The 18,220-nt window shown below is 44.4% G+C and overlaps 1 protein-coding gene across 5 annotated transcripts in view; it reads right to left on the bottom strand.

The window, feature by feature from the left end:
* LOC101795342 (uncharacterized) overlaps positions 1–18,220 on the bottom strand; it is a 191,852-nt gene that overhangs the window by 35,919 nt on the left and 137,713 nt on the right. For 4 of the 5 annotated variants that reach the window (XR_005267893.2, XM_072042410.1, XM_038183812.2 and 1 more), the window contains 13 exons: positions 16,285–16,422; positions 14,371–14,493; positions 13,708–13,830; positions 12,659–12,805; positions 10,622–10,753; positions 8,463–8,591; positions 7,977–8,105; positions 6,824–6,958; positions 5,690–5,824; positions 5,318–5,443; positions 4,071–4,202; positions 3,030–3,158; positions 500–631 (listed from right to left, as the gene is read on the bottom strand). Coding sequence is in view for 4 of the 5 variants with exons in the window: in XM_072042410.1 (XP_071898511.1) it covers positions 500–631; positions 3,030–3,158; positions 4,071–4,202; positions 5,318–5,443; positions 5,690–5,824; positions 6,824–6,958; positions 7,977–8,105; positions 8,463–8,591; positions 10,622–10,753; positions 12,659–12,805; positions 13,708–13,830; positions 14,371–14,493; positions 16,285–16,422 (1,710 nt within the window). In the remaining variant the exon portion in view is untranslated. The remainder of the gene's footprint in view (positions 1–499; positions 632–3,029; positions 3,159–4,070; positions 4,203–5,317; positions 5,444–5,689; positions 5,825–6,823; positions 6,959–7,976; positions 8,106–8,462; positions 8,592–10,621; positions 10,754–12,658; positions 12,806–13,707; positions 13,831–14,370; positions 14,494–16,284; positions 16,423–18,220) is intronic. The other variant, XM_072042412.1, reaches the window with a different exon arrangement.

Below are 18,220 nucleotides of genomic sequence, written 5' to 3'. Positions count from 1 at the left end.
TAAGGCTTCTGCTATTGACCTCTGCTAGAAACAGATTAGTGGAGAGCATGGGTCACTGGTAAGACCATTGCGCAATTCTTGCCGTTAATAAAGAGAGGACCCCAAACCTTCCTGATTTTGCTTCTGTTATGTACATGCAAAGCATTTCTAATTTCTATCTGTCCGGTCTTAAAGAGCATTTATAAAGACATGCATATGTAAAATTGAAAATATATAACTGATATGGAAAATTTTATGCCAGAAGCCAAGCACACGTCAATCCTATCATTTATGCAAGGTCTTAACATTAAAAATAGCCATTTAGGCCTGAAAATAACTTTTCTGGAATCCAAATTAGTGGAAGTATCTAACCCCAAAGAAACCCGAGATCCCTTCGACACAAGTACTCAGTGCCATGGAGGCCAAGTAGCCGCAGCTCCTCCTCAAGTCAGTTATAAGGAAAAACAATTTCCGCTCCTTGGTTTTGCAAATTCCTCCTGTTGACAAAGTTGCAACTCACTCTGTTCGCAGTATTTCCCAGTAAATCCTGGCTCACAGAAACAAGATCCAGTGACAGGGTCGCAGCTACCATCACTGTTATTGCAGACACAGGTGTTTTCGCAGCGCAGTCCCCAGCGGCCACTACTGCAGGCTGAAATGCAAAACAGCATTTATGTTGAGAATGAACTTTGAGCTTGGCTGATGAATTATTTTACATCTAAATAACAGAATAGAGAAGACGCAAAATAGCCCCTTAATATACAGGCACTCTGGACTAGACTCAGCTGCAGCAAGTGGCATAAATCGATAGAAATAAATACAGTTTTGCTCATTTATCCCAGCTGAAAGTAGGGGTCCATAGGCAGTATTACATCTGTATAAAAACTATTCATTTACAGTCAGTCCCTATCAAGCACAGTCACAGAGGCTTTCATAGAAACAAAATATCAAGTAGGAGCTGACTTAGCAAAAATCCAAATAATCAGAATTAGCTGGTAGCTACAACAAGCATCCAAATTGAATAAAAAATCACTTCTTATTAGCAATTAGCCGTTTGCAGGAATTACAAATGGACAAGGCAGCTTCTTTGCCTCCTGAAGGCTGGATGCCTTTCTGCACAAGATGCTTTTGTCAAGTACAGGGAAATGGACTCAGCAGAAGTGTATCTGGATGAGATTGGATGTCCTGTGTTAGACAGGGATTCAGACTTCAAATAATCTAATAGCTGGCTTTCTGGCCTTGAAATGACAGAAGAAAATGGGAGCTTCAGATGTGTACTGTCTCTGAAAATCAATCCTCTTTCAGGTGTGCAAGAAAGGTTTAAGTGTCTGGTGTTAGGACACTTGCATTTGATTTTTGGCAAAATCAGATAAGGCTTATTGTTGTGCAGTGGAATATTTTTATTTTAGTACAAACTGTTTGTTGGAGAGGAGTAGGGCAGGGACAGACAAAGTCCTAAAAGGGAAAAATAAACCTTTTTACCCTCCTGAAAATATGTATTTTGTCTTTCTATGCTTATTTAAGTGCCTGAATGCTTCTGAAATTAAAACAAACAAACAAACAAAAAACAACAAAACAAACAAACAAACAAATAAGCAAAACCAAAATTTTGAAAATTTACAGGGAAGGAGGAAAAAAAATCATCTTCATGGGACTGCTTGTATTGTCTTGAGCATTTCTACATAAAATCATTGCAAATTTTCCAAAGGTTGCGAATCACCCTGAAATATTTGTTCCCTCCCAGCACTGTGTTGACTGATAGTGGCTACTGAAAAAGAAAACCACACCTTGTTTTAAGACAAGAATTGCTAAAATAGGAAGCATGAGTAAGATTTCTTCCCAAAATACTGGGAGGTGAAAAATGGACGTGGAGAAATCTCACAGTCTTTGTGAAAGCAACTTAACTGCTTTCATTCTAAAAATCATGTAATATGGTTATGACAGCATACCAGAGCTAAAGCACAGCATCTCCTTCCTTTCTTGTAAGGATAAGGATGAATATGTCAATTATGGAAAAAAATTAAGGGTTTTGGAGCTGTACATCTGCTTCCTGCCCAGTTTGCAACAGCTGAAGAGCTGCCTTTCTGAGAGGTCTCTGCAAAACAATCTTGGTCACAGCTTTTCCCATTCAGAAATAAAAGCCTTTCTTTACCATGGTCACATAATTCTTTAGAGAGGCTAAGGATTTATGGAAATTTATCTAAATGGCTCCACACATTTCTGACCGGTTTGACTCTTAAAATATAAATATTGGTGGAAGCTTCAGATCCTCCCAGAATTTTCTTCAGTACCAAGTCTGAGAAACCAGGTCCAAAACCTACTTATGTCAACACTCAAAATTAATTTCTATGATTTTATGTGTTCAAGGCCAAGTTCAGAAAGAACTATTGGCTTTCTGCAGGAGAGATTGTAACAAATCAAGCAGATGTAACACGAGAAAAAGGAAAGAATTAAATGGGATGGGTTAACATTTATATGGTGCTATGCAAAAAGGGCAAATCTGGGCTCTTCTACTGCCATCAATATGGACAGCAATGCTAAAGTCAACAGAGGGATGCTCTTCTCTTCCAGAGAACAGAACTTCTCCCAGCATTTACATTCACAATTCAGGGAGTGACCTTAAGACACAAGGCTGTACATGTCACTCACTTGTTGAATAAATATCCCCTAAACAAAATGAAAAATTGAGAATTAATCTTGAAACTAGTATGTTCTGAAAATTAAAAACAAAACTGCCAGTCAAAATGTTGATAGGACAGATGGTATTGGGCAAAGGGATCCACAGTGTTGAAATAAGAGCTTATATCAATACTTTGCGCTTCATCAGCCATCTATTTCAGCACTTTGAACCTAGATAATTAAGGATTATAACCACCCAGGCTGTGCAAACCCAACACCACACAATTTCAGAAGCAATAAGATTAGCAAAAATACATTAAAAAAAAAACACCTGTAATAGGCTAAGAACAAACAGAGCTGGTTCTTACAGTTGCAGATAAGTCCCTGGGAGATAGCGTATGGCATGGAGAGCAAACACGTGTCTGACTTACGGTGTTTGCAGTCATGGCCAGTCCAGCCAGGGGGACACGTGCACTCCCCGGTGATGTGGTGACACAAAGCGGTGCTGCTACAGCTGCAGGACAGCAGGCAATTTTGTCCATAGAAGCCATCGGGGCAGGCTGAAAGCAGACGAGTAGACTGCAATCTCACCTAGATAATAACTCAGGCACAGACTGATCTTTTCAAAGAAGTCAGCAACAGCTTGTCCCTAAAACATGCATTAGCTGAATTCAGAAATTAAAATGGTAAAATTAAAGAAATATCCGCAATTTGTATGCTGGGTGGCTAGGGCTCAATCCTGGGAAGCAGAACAGCCTGAGCAGCTTTTGGCTACTTTTGCCTACCGGTACCAGTCAGAGGAACCTTCCTCAAATGTGTTGGGTGATTTTGTGATGAACCAGGAGAAAACGTTCTGGTGCTAAGGTCTGCACAAAGCCCACTGTCCTGAGAGCCTGGCTGTACTGCCAGCATGATGGCCATCCTCAAGCAGCCTTTAGTACCCATGGGCTGGGGAAGGAGCCACGCCACAGCAGCACAGACCAGTGGCTTGAGCGACTCTCAGGGTCTCTGGTGGATCTGCACAGCCAGCCCTGATATTACTCCTTTGTCCTCGCTGTTTAATCCAGAGTTAGCTCAATCAAGCAGCAGTGCTGTCAATGTAATCCGTGAGTGAAGCCACAGGGGCCAGTTGGTCAGCACCTCTTGCCAATCAGCCGGAATTACAGTGCAAGTATTATGGCTATTAAACACTGCATTGCTACGTAAATGCTGCTTTAAATTGGGTCTAATGATAACATCATCTTGGGATGCAGTTTAGCTTGTCATTTGCATTTATCTGTCATCTCCTCCTGCCTGGCAAAAACGGTCAAACCCAGCGTGGGGAACTCCTCAAGCCGCAGGGTATTTTGCCTTGGATCAACACGCCTAACGTGACAAACACCTCGCGAAACAGCACAAAGGTAAAATTCAAGCCATAAGCTGAGTGGACACATTGAGTCCTGTTTCAGAGAGAGGTCAACACGAGCACTTACGTTCAGAGCAGCCCGTCCCTCTGTACCCCGGGGGACACTCGCAGGCCCCGGTCTCCCCGTTGCACCGGCCCCCCTGGGCACAGGGCTCGCACGAGAACTGGCAGCCTGAGCCCCACTGGCCCTCGGGGCAATCTAGAAAAACAAGCACAGGAGATACCCACGCTGCCATTTGCTGTTTCAAGGCAATTATAGATTCCTGCTGATTAAAAGAATATATGTATATAACAGTAAAACAATGACAGATAACAGAATATTATGTTATCGTTGTAGACTGACAGCGCTTTCACAGTAAATCTTCTGAGTCAACATGATCCTGTGCTGCAGCACACAAGACAGACACAGAGGCTCTCTTCCAGCTTCCGTTGCTGTGTGTCTGTTTTTTGGTTTTGTTTTTGATACAGTAACATCGTGAGCACTTGGATATCTGCATCTGAAAAATGAATTACTGCACTCAGCAAAAGAAAAACAGAATAGAGATTCAGGAGAGGAGGGCTGCTTTTGTATTTCTGCCAGGCAGAGTGGGGGACAGGACAGTCATAATTTGAAGAGCTGCACCCCTAGCATCCCACCTAGCTGTGCTAGTAACACCCTGTTTCCTGCCCGTGGTGGATGCAGAGAGGCTGGAGGTGAGGTGCAGCCCAAGCCCACACCCAGTTCCACCTCTCGTGTTCTGCTGTCCAGAGCAGTGCCATGGCCAACGCTCTGCAAGTGGCAGAGGGGCATCCCCTGGCCCCCTGGTAGTTCAGTGTTCTGAGACCTTCACCCCTTTTCTTAATTTCCCACAATAACGTACTCCTATTCATTCCCTTCATCTATTCCAGATCCTTCACTTGCTGATTCCACACGTGGACCAGATGACGGCTTCCAACCTAAACCATTCTGTGATCTGTCTTTGGCCAACACCCTTCAGGAGCTTCTACAGCACACTATGCGCATGCAGCAGCATGGTCCCAAGCTCTGCTCTTGGACCCAGAGCTGCTGCAATGCCCTGACATCTCTGCCCAACTTGCATAAACCCTGCCCAGGGGGGTTATGCAAGTAACTGCATCATGCAAATAAGTGCATCATGCTCCCTCTCCACAAGCAGTCTCACATGGTAGATATCGTATATTCTGCACCAAGACTTATCCTTTAAAGACCTGTTCTTCAAATAAAGCATATTGCAGTTTTGGTGAGAAGAACAATTCAGCTTCTTCCCCCGTCTGCCAAAGCAGAACACTCAGTGCCCTAGCCAACACTGAACTCACCTTCCTCACAGGTAGCACCAGTTTTCCCAGCTGGACAAATACATTTCCCAGTCCGTGGGTCACACGGAGCTCCTCCGCAGCTGCAGCTCTGCCCACAGTTCACGCCGAAGCTCCCAGGCGGACAAGCTGTGCAAAGGAAAGCCCAAAAGCTGATGAATACAACCGAGCATTTAGAAGATATTAGGAGTCACCAACAACAGCAATTTGAAACTGAGCAGTGCTGGCACAGAATGATCTATGTTAGCATCAGTGTCTCATGCCAGCAGCAAATGTACCCTTTAATCTGCAGCTTCTGCCTCTGAACATAAGGTTCACGAGTAAAATTTCCCATCCAGTGTGTACCTCCCGGGGAAACACGCAGTGAGTACCTACATAAATGGCATTTTTCTCCATGAAAACCAGGTGGGCAGGGATGTTTGCAGGCTCCTGTCTCACGATTGCACAAAGCGTCGGTAGAACAGTTGCACCTCAGTTTGCAACCAGCCCCATAAAAGCCAGGCGAGCACTCTGGAAAATGCGAGAAAATGCAGAACATGGATAAGAAAAAGCAAGAGCTGAAGAAAATGAACAGAAGTCAGAAAAAAAAATAGCAGAAATTTACAGAAAAATCTATTATAACATATTTCAGAGGTGTTAATAATGAAATGTAAATAGTAATTAAACACATGCATGGCCATTTCAGAGAGGTTACTGCTTAAATACAACCCAGAACCAGAGTGGCAGAATACTTAAGCCCAGATTCAAATACTGAGCCATTACAGAATTACTCTTCTTATCTGTTTATACCTTCTGCTGCTCTCTGCCTTTGTGCAAAGCCAGTGCTGGGTGAGATGCTCTCCCCCAGAATTTAGCAGACCACCAAGAACACTAAAGATATTAAATATCATCACTACTATTCTCCACCAAACCCCCCAGAACCAGTGTCATAAATCTGACACGTTTCTGCATGCCTGGAGAGGAATCTGAAGGGAAAATCTTTATTGCGTTACTCCATTACTGTCTACAGAGATATGCAAACAAGAATGCAGAACACAATTCTCTTTGAACTGTCCCCAAAACTACAAAGAATAAGTTGAAATCAAAGATCTGAAAATCCGAAGGAAAAGCAGCATTGCTGAAACCCCTTACAAATGAGCCTGCTGGAATAAAACAGATTTTGCCACTTATTTACTGTCTCCATGAAAAAAAGAAAAAAAAAAAGGAAAGAGAAGTGAAAACTCCCACTATCTTCATTATTTAGGGCTGTAATAGAATTTGTTTTCTAGATTCCTGTTGTCATTTGATCAGCTTTAAAATGCAGCATTCTTATGCTGTATTCCCACCGATGTTCCTGCAAGCTCTGTGATATCAGGCACTCGGAGAGTTTGCAATATGGAAAATCAGAGACAAAATAATTAGTGGAATATGAATGTATTAGTAGCAGCAGCTCAACAAAGCACACGGGAGGAGAAATACTGATAGGCTGAAGGAATAAGCAGACAAGGAGAATGTGGCTTGCTGTTCTACCTTTCTGACACTTCTTGCCGTGGTAGCCAGGCTTGCAGGCGCAAGTCCCGTTCCTGGCGCTGCATTCCAGCGTGTGCTCCTTCACGCACTGACACTCCTCCGAGCAGCCAGCTCCAAAGGCCCACCTGGGACAGGCTGCAGCCAGATTAAAAGGAAATTAAAAGGAATCGTTAAGTCTGTAATTATGCATGAGTTATTTGAAATCGTACACTTCTGCAGAATGCAACTGCTGCAAAAAACAAGATGTTCATTTTACTTTGGGCAAATACATCTACATTCCTTTGACAGTGCCTATTGATGTGGGCGTGTAAAACCGAGTTTACATGGTTCCTCTATGAAGTGATTCACTCCGCTCAAGCAAGATGTGGTGCATGCAAGAACCAGAAATGTTTTGAAACAAACTTGGTTAAGTTTCTGAAGGAAAAATATTTGGATACAGTCCAAGACAAAAGGATTCACGAAAAAAAATAAATATCAAGCAACCATTGTTTCCATCTTGTATAGATTTTCCAAACAAAAACTGTGAGTGCAAAGAATCTTGATTACCTATTTTGTAATATTTTTAATTTTGATCTGTTTTATTCCCATTAAATTTTTGGTAGTATTCCTGAGTGTGCTTGTATACCGTGAGCACTAACATTCAGAAATATTCCCACTTCAGGGACAAAACCTAGATGTCTCCAGAAATTCATGTGGAGAGGAAGACTCATTTAGACACAAGTTTAGGGGAAAACCTAGTTTTTGTGCTTATCTTTTTTTTAATTTGCCATTGGATGGGCAGTGAAATTATCAGACTTGAACCTCACCAACTACCCAAGCTTTAACTTGACCAACCCAACCAAGCTGTAGTCCTCACCTTTATGTGTTAACAAAACTCAGTCCTTATGGCAAGGATTGTTACAGGAAAAGATAAATGGAGTTTCTAGGGCTTCCCAGAGTGTGTGGGGAAGTCCTCTCCTCCATCCCACTGTCCCTAGCTCATCACAGGGCTTGCAACCTGTGCCAGACCCCAGCATGAACACTCTAGCTAAAGACACGTGAGCAAGGCAGGTCCTGAAGCATTGTTCATTTTATAGGTCCTATGGAATCTTTCTAGGACTGTTACGATATGCATGTGTTAAATAAACAGGTCAGAAAAGTTCCTGGGACTTACTGAGGTGGCAGAAGCGCCCGTACAGCCCAGGGTCACACAGGCAGGCTCCATACAGCCGGTGGCAATAGCCGCTGTTGGCACAGTTGCACTGCTTGTTGCAGTTCTTCCCGAAGAGTCCTTTGGGACATCCTTTGAAGAGCACAAACACAGCAATGCGTCAGTTGTTAAGTATTAAAATGGACACCAAATCATCTCTCTTTTAGCAGGTGCTACAGAAAATACCATGCTTTGTCACTAGCCTGCGGCTGAGTCTCTGTGCAGCTCATCTTTGCAAAGCCCTTGCTTTTGCTCATCCATCCTCTTAACTCTTATTTAAACAAAAATCACTCACGGCGCTCTGCAGAGCTGTATTATGTCTTGCACAATGGAGGCTGTTCTCATTTGGGCCCTACGATTTACCACACATAATGACGGCTAGATAGGAATGCAGGAAGGTGGCGAGGCTTCAGGCTGACACCACACCCAGCAAGACGACAGAAATCGTACCGTCTTCACAAAATGTCCCCTGAATTCCTGGCGGGCAGCGACACTGCCCCGTGATGGGGTCGCAGGAGCCTCCGTTCTGGCACTTACAAACACTGGCACAGCCGTCACCATACGTCCCACGGGAGCAAGCTGCAGGGAGAGCAGAGAAGATGAATGATCACCCACCCCTGTGCTCGACAAGAAGCAAAATGAGACTCCAGTCATCAAAGCTGGGCAGTGAAATGCTCCCTGTAGCCAAGCGGGCTCCAAACAGTGTCATAGTCTTTCTATATAAGGTAATAAACATTCACCTAATATTTCCAACTAATTTTAAAATGACACCTGAAGTAACCAAGCTTAGCTAAGTGGAGGAATTTTTGACGTACCCACATTCTCCCCTGCATATGCTTCACACAATGCATGGGGCTCAAAAATCATTGCCTAGCAAGTACAAAGTGTGAAAATCAGAGCACAGTTTTGAACATGCGGAAATAAATATTTTAAACATCTTTTTTTTTTTTTCCCCCTCCCAAATGCTATTATAGAAATGTTGTATTTTTCTAACAGTCTCCAAAATCCCACAGCTGACCATGTAGAGAAGAGGATCCACAACAGCACAGGACTCCTTCCTAAAGCTCTGATTATTCCAGTGGAAAAAAAAATAAAAAATAAATAAAAAAAATTGTGAAATCCAGCACTGCTCCACTGTTTGCAGCTTGAGAGCTTGAGCTAGCTGAGTAAATACAATTGCTGGAGTCATCAGACTTAACTGACATTTTATCAATGTACATTAAAAAACTTGACATTTCACATCAATTTCCATTTGGTTTCTATGGTGCATTATTGTAGAAATTTAGTTCCAGTTTTCTCAACTGCTTAGCTTACCCTAAACCCCTGAACTATGCTGGATTTTAAGAAAGCAAGAGAAAAGAATGCAAGCCGTCACATTGGGCTACTTCCTACAGATTATATATCCTTCATTGTCAATGCCTACTTCATCGGACTGCAGCTTTGGCTTAATAATACACTTCCATTACTCTGCGTTTTAAATGCCAAAAACAAATTCCACAACATTACACGCATAGATATCTAGTGTAAATATAGAGAAAAATGTTATTATTATTTCTGAAGTGAATGTCAATCCTGTCTCAAAATTTTTATAATCTATCCTGAACCGCTACAGTGCCATGAATACAAGTAAAAACATCTTAACATGACAGCCTGAATTGTCTTAGGTAGAGTAGAAATTATCCTTTTAATCCTCTCCCTTCCTATCCCCTCAGCTCATAAACAAACTAGATGGTGATTAAGCTGAGGATTGCTGTCTATCGATGCTAAGTAATAATTCTTTGTCATGTTTTTGCCTCATCCGTGACAGTGCAAACCTTCCAAGTACCAAGGGCCATTGCACCATCCTGCAGCAATCTGAGAGCCCCATCTCAGATCTGCAGGGAGACCTGCTCTAGGGAATCTCAGACATGCAATAGACAACTTTTGGCAAACTGCAGATAAAGAATTGTGTCTGGTACATGAAGCAGTCCCCAGCCTATCTTTCCAGTTGGTTTTGACACAGACTTCTGAACCAGAAAGATCTTCTATCAGGAGGCAAGAATAAGGAGGGGAAAATATAATTTCCAACACTAAAAATTAACAATCTCCAGAAATCTATGTTAATAATAATAATAATTAATAAAAACAGGACCAAGCTTACCAATACAATAGGGAAAAAAAAGAAGAAAAAAAAAAAAAAAAGGAAATGTCTTGGGATTCTATAAAAAACACAAGGTTAGCATTACATCCCCCCAGACTGTCACACCACCTGCCAGGACAGACTTCTGAAACTCAGCCGGGCAAGCTGTGGAGTGAAGCATGGCAGGCACACTGCAGCACCTGGGCACTTTGCAGCAGCAAAGTGAACGGAAATAGGCACCCACACAAGCACTTCGAAAAAGGCACTGCGCTGCGCTGGATGGCAGAGACCTCATTGCTTGAAGGTCTGTGTCATTTGTTGCAGCATCCTTTCAATTTATGCCACACTTCAATACAATTTTGAGCTAGCAGTGAAACAGCTGTGCAGAGCTTTTTGGATTGGAAGTAGAGCAGTTACTTCGATTTCCTACCTGTCTGCAGGGTCACAGCACTAGGACAAAGCCCCTACCTTTCAAATACACCGTACTCACTTTCGTTGCAGATGATGCCAGTCCATCCAGGTGAACAAACACAGCCACTGCTCTCACTGTTACATCTGCCTCCATTCATACAGTCCTCACAGCTCAAGCTACAGTCGTTGCCAAAAGTGTTATCAAGGCAAACTGAAAGGAAAAAATGCAGAAGACTCGGTGAGCACCCAGACAAAATATTTCCATGGGATCTTACCTATCCTTACAGGTGCACAAGTACAAAAAGGAACACGTACAACACTGACGATCTGAAAAAAACCCTCTTCAGGTTGTTACCTTTCATGTTGATAGCACTGCAAATATCACTGAGTCATTTCAGAAGGTGGTCCTGAATGGACATTCCCAAATTTTGACTTTAAATTATAAAGTCTGGACAAAAGGAAACCTGGGACTTCACCTGGAATTTACTCCCTTAAATGCTGTGATTCCCCTTCAAAAAGCACTTAAAACTACTTTTAAAAATCAAAGTAGTGAAATTGCAATAAAGCTTAATAAAATTGTATATAGTTAAATGCATTTATTGGAAGAGAACCTCCTTTTCTTCTTGTGAGGCTCAGTTTTTTCTTTTATTGCAGCAGGTGTGTGCTGTGCTGTTTAAGCATAGTCGAGAGATATTTCTAACAGCATAGTTTGAGCTATTCAAGGAAAACAAAGAATAATACACATTTATCACTTCCTTTTTTTCTTCATGGATATGAAAAGGGTTAGTTCATGTGGAAAAAATAATATGAAAATGTATTCCTCCCTCGCCATCCCTGCCCTCCTCGTCTCCCTTGTACACAAATGGAAGCACACCCAGGTGAACCCTCATCTTCTCCCTTTGTGGGGTCTCTCAACAAAGGCAGAGAAAAGTAAATCTTCCTTCTCCTTTGCTAAAACACCTCAGTGAAATGAAGATCTTATCCATCCGGTCAGTCTATTGCCTAGTAAGCTTTACAGATGTGGCTGGAGGCCTTTTGGAAGGGGATTTTGAAAAACACCTGAGAGCAAGCTGGCAGATTACTTCAGCTAACAGAAAGTCAGCAGGCTGGTTGCTTTTCACCAGCAATTTTCAGTGTGAGGCCAGATTTCCTCCAGGTCTCAGCACCCAACTGTTCCTGCTTCTAAAGCTGAACAAATGCCCAGGCTTTCAGAGACATGGAGCATCCCAGCGCTCCCACTTGAAACAGGTTGAAAATGCATCCTTCAGGAGAAGAATACAAAATCACCGTTAAAAACTTGATGTTTCTACATTACAAAGTCATTCCGTTTATAGAAAATCACTAATTACTTGCATCAGTTTATTGTTTAAAGAATGTTTTTAAAAATAATATAGATTCTAGCACACAAATATGCCTGAAAGCATAAGGAACAAATTAATATTTGATAGGTAAAAGAACTTACTGAACCACGAGCAGTTTCATTCCTCCACCACCTTTTTCTACAAACCATCACATGCTGCAAATCCTCAGCTTTAGAAAAAATGAAAGTGCTCAGCTATGACTAATAATTCCCCCATTTATGTGGCTAAACATAAATAAAACATGCATAAACTGGTCAATAAATATTTGATTGAGGTTTCGGTGCCTGATAATTTTGCCCTTGGTTATCTCATTTATCAGTTTCCCAATTGGTTATCAGTGTCGCTGGGTCTGGCTGGATGCTGTATGATCTGGGAGGTCTAAACACTTGTGTTCATAAAAATAAGTTAAATGTTGATTAAAGCTGAGACCAGTTCCTCTTTTTTTTTTTTTTTTTGCCTGGAAGGCACAGTCCTCGGATGAGTAATTAGAGCTCATACAAAAATCATAGGACATACATAACAAAAGTAAGAGATCTCATTCCTCCCACTGGAGCAGGAGCCTCCCCATCCCCCAAAACACGTCTTGTGGCTGCAGCACCAAGGATCCTCCCTTCTGCCCAGGTGGATGTAGAGGGAGCAGAATTAATGCCTGCCCCCACACTTCTCCTCCTGGTCAGCCCCTCTCCACGCTCACCCCAATTCTTTCCACCTCCCCAGTTTGCTGGGATCGCAAGAAGCGCGGCTCGCTCACTCACCGACTCTGTGCACCAGCGTCAGCTCTCCTCGACGCTCCTCATCCTCCTGTGGGACCCCGAGCTCGTAGCGAAGGAGCTGGGGGGCACCTCTGAACTGCAGCCCCGGGGCCCCGGCGAACCCTGCCACAGCCTCGTCCCCACCTAGCGCTGACACAGGCACCCCATTAGGACCACAGCCCCAAATCCTGCCCCCCAGCAGCAGCCCCACATTTATCTGTGCTTGCTTTGATGCTGGCAGACTTTCCAGCTAGTGCATTTTCTGATTTGTATTTATAAACAGTTTCTGTCATCCAAAATAGCATAAAATGAGAAAGAAAAAAAAAATATTGCATTTCTCCTGGAAATAAACTCTGGACCTCAGGCAAGGCCATCCCTATTATTATGCCAATTTTTAAATGGAGAGTTTAATTTTCCTCACTTGAAGTTTGAGATTATTGATAGTTAATGAAAGTCATTACTCCAGCTCATTTGGGAGATGACAAATATAGAGCAAGGCTGGCTCTCCCTTTTCAAGAGCTAAAATTTGAGTCTTAAAACGATAGAAAATCAGTTGGCTGGCTTTTTAGAGTTAGTTAAAATATTAAACGCTGCCCCAAGTTTAGCAGGGGCTAAAGTAGGTTATAAAATAAGTTGCTTGGCTAAACTCTGCTCTGGTTACACCGGCAGAAAGCCAGAATCACACCACTGACTGCAGTGGAAAACTTGTTTTGGTTCATCAGAGCAGAATCTGGCTACCTTTTTTTTTTTCCACAGGATGTTAAACTTCATTAAATAGTACAAGGAAAATGTCAAAATAGTATTTATTTCTGAAAAACAAGCTTTTTGTTTTCAAACATGTCCATGGGATTTGAGCATTCACTTCTGAATCCCCAGCAGAGCCAATTGCTTGAGGGTGAACTCGGGACCCATGCGTTACACAGAGCTCTGCCTTGGCCACGTCCGACATGGCTCAAGCTGGGCTCCCCAAATCCCAGGATCTGTGAAAATCCCAGCTCTGAATTCACATCTGAGAACTATTTAATGGTCTCCAAGATGTAAAAATAGCTCACCGATGCAGGACCGCCTGTCGAGGCCCAGCCTGTATCCCTCCTTGCACACACATTCGTACGAGCCCAGAGAATTAACACAGAAATGGTCGCAGCTGCCGTTCTCCAGATGACATTCATCCACATCTAGAAAAAGAGAAATGCTGGTTAGGCACAAGTGTCTGTTCGGAGGGTGCCCTGTGTGCCTGGCTGCATCTGAGGAATTGCTCTGGACATAAGAAAGCCCAATTTTCTTAGTACTTTGGGGCTCTGTTTCTCACTAGTACAGGAGATATCAAAAATGTCAGAGCAACATGGAACAGATCATTTCACCTATGCTTTTGTCTCAAGTGAAAACAGCTGCTCTAAGCTGTTAAGCTCAGCTGATGCTTTGGATATTTTGAGGGCTCTCATTTTGCAGAAGTAGTCTCTGTCACACATCAGTACAGTTGTGCGTGGAGGGGAGGAGGAGTTCCTGACTCATCTCCAGCAGCCCCACCGATCCACGCGGGATGCTGGCTTATTGATGTATCACGAACTGTAAATGTCGTTCGTGAACCTTATCAGACGAGCTGGCATACGCTGCCCATCCTCTTATCAGGGGAATGGCTGCAGAGCTCTGGAATGAGCTGTGAGAGGGCTTCTCACTGCTGCTGTGCTTGGTCAGACCGGCACGAAAGCACTCACCGTCGCAGCCGCAGCCGTCGGTGCTGGGCTGGAAGCCCGCCTTGCAGGCACACTCGTAGCCTCCTGCGTAGTTGATGCAGAACTGGGAGCAGCAGGACGCGCCGGTCTCGCACTCGTCCACCTCTGCAAGGATGGGGCAGCTCGTTCAGCCCCCAGGCACGGCCTGGGCTGCACACACCGAGCACACCAAGGCTGTCCCCGACACGCAGCATGTGGATAATCCACGTTTAACTACCTGCACCTTCATACATCCAACCTTATTCCATGGCAGCAGTGAAACAAAGCTCTCATCTAAAAGTGCATTTGCTGGAAGGGTGGACTGCAAGGTGCAATTGTAGCTTCTGATAGCTGGCAGCCCCTTGCTGTGCCATGCCTGTTGTCCATCCCAAAATCAGTATCATGGGCACGGCTGTGCCGGGGGCGAGGTACAAGAAGCTGCTGTCTTCTGACTGCAGGCTCCTGGCTGAGCTCAGCCCCTCCAGCCTGCCACGCTATTCAGTGGCCATGCAAGGCCCTGTTGTCGATGCTGAGCTTGCAAAACATTTCTGAGCACTACCTAGGTGAGCAACCACAGATGGGAAAGGTCAGCGTCTCAATTAACCTTGGAGAGAGTACCAACATTATTAGGAAACACGGACAGGAGAAAGAGGAGAAGGAAAATGTAATTAATCAATCGAGGTGAGGAGGTCAGCATGAAAATGATTAATGCAGGTTATTTGGACGCGGAGTGTTTTCCAGAAATGTCACCAGCTGAGCTTCTCTGCAGTTTGTCAGACGATACCTTGCTCTGGGGTTTATTAACAGCCCATTGTCTGTGCAGGAATGCACAATGTGCATCCAACAAAAGGAAGATTTTTGCTGTTAAGAGCAGCTTTTCACTTCCTCAGCCCTGCCAAGCCCTTCACCTCTGCTCTCCCTCCCCTGGCTGTAGCCAGCGAGGCGGTTCTCCCTCTGACATCTCCATTAGCAGGTCACCGCGCTGCTCTGCCTCCTCTCCTGTGCAGAAATGGGACCGAATGACCCACCCCGCCCCGCCAGGCTCTTGTCAGCTCAGGATCCACATCTGCCTCCCTTCCTTCATTTCTCACATTGTTACAGCTGCAGCATCAGCCCCCCCTTCCAGAGCTCTGCTTCCCTCCTGCCCTGCTCGTTCATCCTCCCCACACCGGGCTTTTCTCATTGCAAGACTTCTCGTCCGTAGTGCCTCTGCATCCACCAGAGCTCCTGCTTGCTACCTCTCCTCCTGTCTGTCTGCGCTGTTCTGTGATGCCTGCTCCTGGTTTGTTTTTTCCTCTCTTCTTGGCTGTTCTTTACAACTTTAATGGCACAGTGACAGTGAGCCTCAACCAGGATGAGATACCGTTTGCACAGCAGAAGCCATAAACAACAAAAAAAAATCACCTTGTAAAATCATGTGGAAGATGAAGGAATTTTTAAGCTCTTCTTGAAATAAAAACAACTGTAACTCTGTTGCTTCCACTTCTTCAGTGAAACTGCCCACAGCCAGGCGTGCAACCTCACCGGTGAGCATGTGATGGAAACAGAGCAACTTCCATCACACACAGCAGGGTTTGCACAGGGAACACTCCTGAAAAGCGGCCCTGATGCCCCCAGCCAGAGCCAGCCAGAGGAAGGGACAGAAAACAACCCCTCAGCCTCAGCTGTACACAGTGAGACATGGCCACGACACCTGCAATTGCACCAGTGCCCTCTTCCATTTGGGAAGCAGAGCTCCCTCCCCTCCTAATGAATGACCTGAGCAAGCACGGAGCAAGGCAAGCTGGAGCAGTGGCTGAGAAGTGCCAGAGGACAGCACTAATTAAATCCTGCAGGAGGAGGGCAGGGATGGGAGGGGAAGGGACGTCCTCGAGTGTCAGTTCTGCTGTGCACCCCCCTTGCCGGGGTGTAAATTACCTGTGCAGGTTTTGCCATCCAAGCCGAGGATGTAGCCGTCGTTGCAGGAGCAGCGCGGCCCCGCCGTCGTGTGCTCGCAGTGGTGAGAGCAGCCGCCGTTGTCGTTCTGGCAGCTATCCACGATTTCCATTTCGATGCCTTGCAGAGAAACAAATCAAAGGGATGGTAAAAAGCAAGCGCAAGAGGAGAGTCACTGGAGAATAAGCCTTGCATAAAAACGCATCCATAAACCAGCTGCTGTAGCAGGAAATATAAACTCAGCTCGCACCTACACCTGGGAACGGCGTGGTTTTGAGCCACTGAACTCAGTATTTGTCTCCCTGTGTCCCAACAGTGGATGCTCCTGACTTTGGCAGTGTGAAGCCGGCTCGCAGGTTTGAAGCAATCTGTCAGCTACAGGAGCGTTTACAGGTGTCCTGAGATTGATGCTGTGTCTGAACGCAGCAGTGAGCTCTGCCCTCACCCCAAAGGAGAGATGGAAATATTTGAGGAGCTCAGGTGGTTCAGCTCAACCGAGCCTGCCTGTGCTTTCCAAAAAGCAGCTTTTAGCTGCAGCACAGCAGCACTCCTGTTAAGACTCTGTCCCCCAGACAAGTCAGACGGTGCCGGTATGATGCTGTCGCCAGCCCCCTTTGCCCTGACAGATCTCCCCCCCTGCCAGCAATTGGCGGGGCTGCACAGACCTCAAATATTTTGCAAGGTCTACTGGAAACCCTCATACAGGAAAGGGAACATCTGTCCATCTCCTTCCCATCCAGGTGCTCCATTCAGTGATTTCTTTAGGAAGAAAATAAGCTATAAGTTCAGTGATAACGTTTCTCTTGAATTAGCTGCATAGTTTTACTAGATGGCTAATTAGAGAGGAATTTTCCACGCTGTGCAGGAGAGCTGAGAAACTCCACCCCAAAAGGAGCCACTGTACTTCCAGAAACGTCCCAGAACGGAGCAGCAAACAGTAGCTCTGGTAAAGATGGATGGCATTTCCCCCCTTCTGCAGCTCATGGATACATCTCTGTTGGTAGTTCTCCCTTTTTGTGCTTTCCAGTCTACTTAGAAGACGGTATAAACTCAGGGAACATATATGAAAGGCTGCATCTCATCCATGCTGGGGTTATTTGCATCAGGGAGAAGAAATCTAGCCTACTGTCCAGCATGCTAAACTGGGATTTAAGAGCCCAGAATCTGACTTAATGCATTAACTTCGTCATTTACTTTGTCTTAGTTCTTCATTTGTAAAACAAGGATTTCCCCAGTGCCACCGGGGAAATGAGAGAATAAACAAAGATTGTGAATCGCTTAAACGCTGTGATAATCCTGATCATAAATACACACAGAACGTTTTTATTTTGATTGCTTGCTCCATAATATTGCACATAAGGCACAGAGAATCGCCATCCACGGAGATGAGCTGAGCATCAAGAAAAAAAATGATCAGAAAATCACAATGAAACTTAAGTGGTCTAAACCACTTTTTTTTTTATGCCCATAATAGATCATTTCATATCTGTGTACTAATGGCATTCCCTTTGCCATTGCACTACTCACAGATCCCCATTACCCATGAAATAATTCTCCAGGACCTCTCTCAAATAATTGTGTTTTGTTTTTAATGTACATGGATGTTTTCAAACTGATTTTTATCCTTATTAAATACTTCTTACATGCATATGCTTGAAGAACGCGTTCCCTCTCTGGCACGCCGTGTGTTTTCTGAAGGAAATTCTGCTGAAAGTTCTTGCAGGGTATTATTAGATTGAACGATCGCTGCCCACCTCTGCTACAACAGGTCATACTTTTGTCTGCATTCCAGCGAGCTTATGTTAGGTCCATAATAACACCAGCTCTTCCACAACACCTCCTTTATTAATCTAAATTTACCCTCAAGGACAGCCCAGGGATAACCTCTCAGCGAGCAGCGCAGGCAGCCAGTCCCCAT

This window comes from Anas platyrhynchos, chromosome 9, assembly GCF_047663525.1.
Source record: "Anas platyrhynchos isolate ZD024472 breed Pekin duck chromosome 9, IASCAAS_PekinDuck_T2T, whole genome shotgun sequence".
NCBI classification, from domain to species: Eukaryota; Metazoa; Chordata; class Aves; order Anseriformes; family Anatidae; genus Anas; species Anas platyrhynchos.
This window is presented reverse-complemented; position numbering and strand designations above follow the sequence as displayed.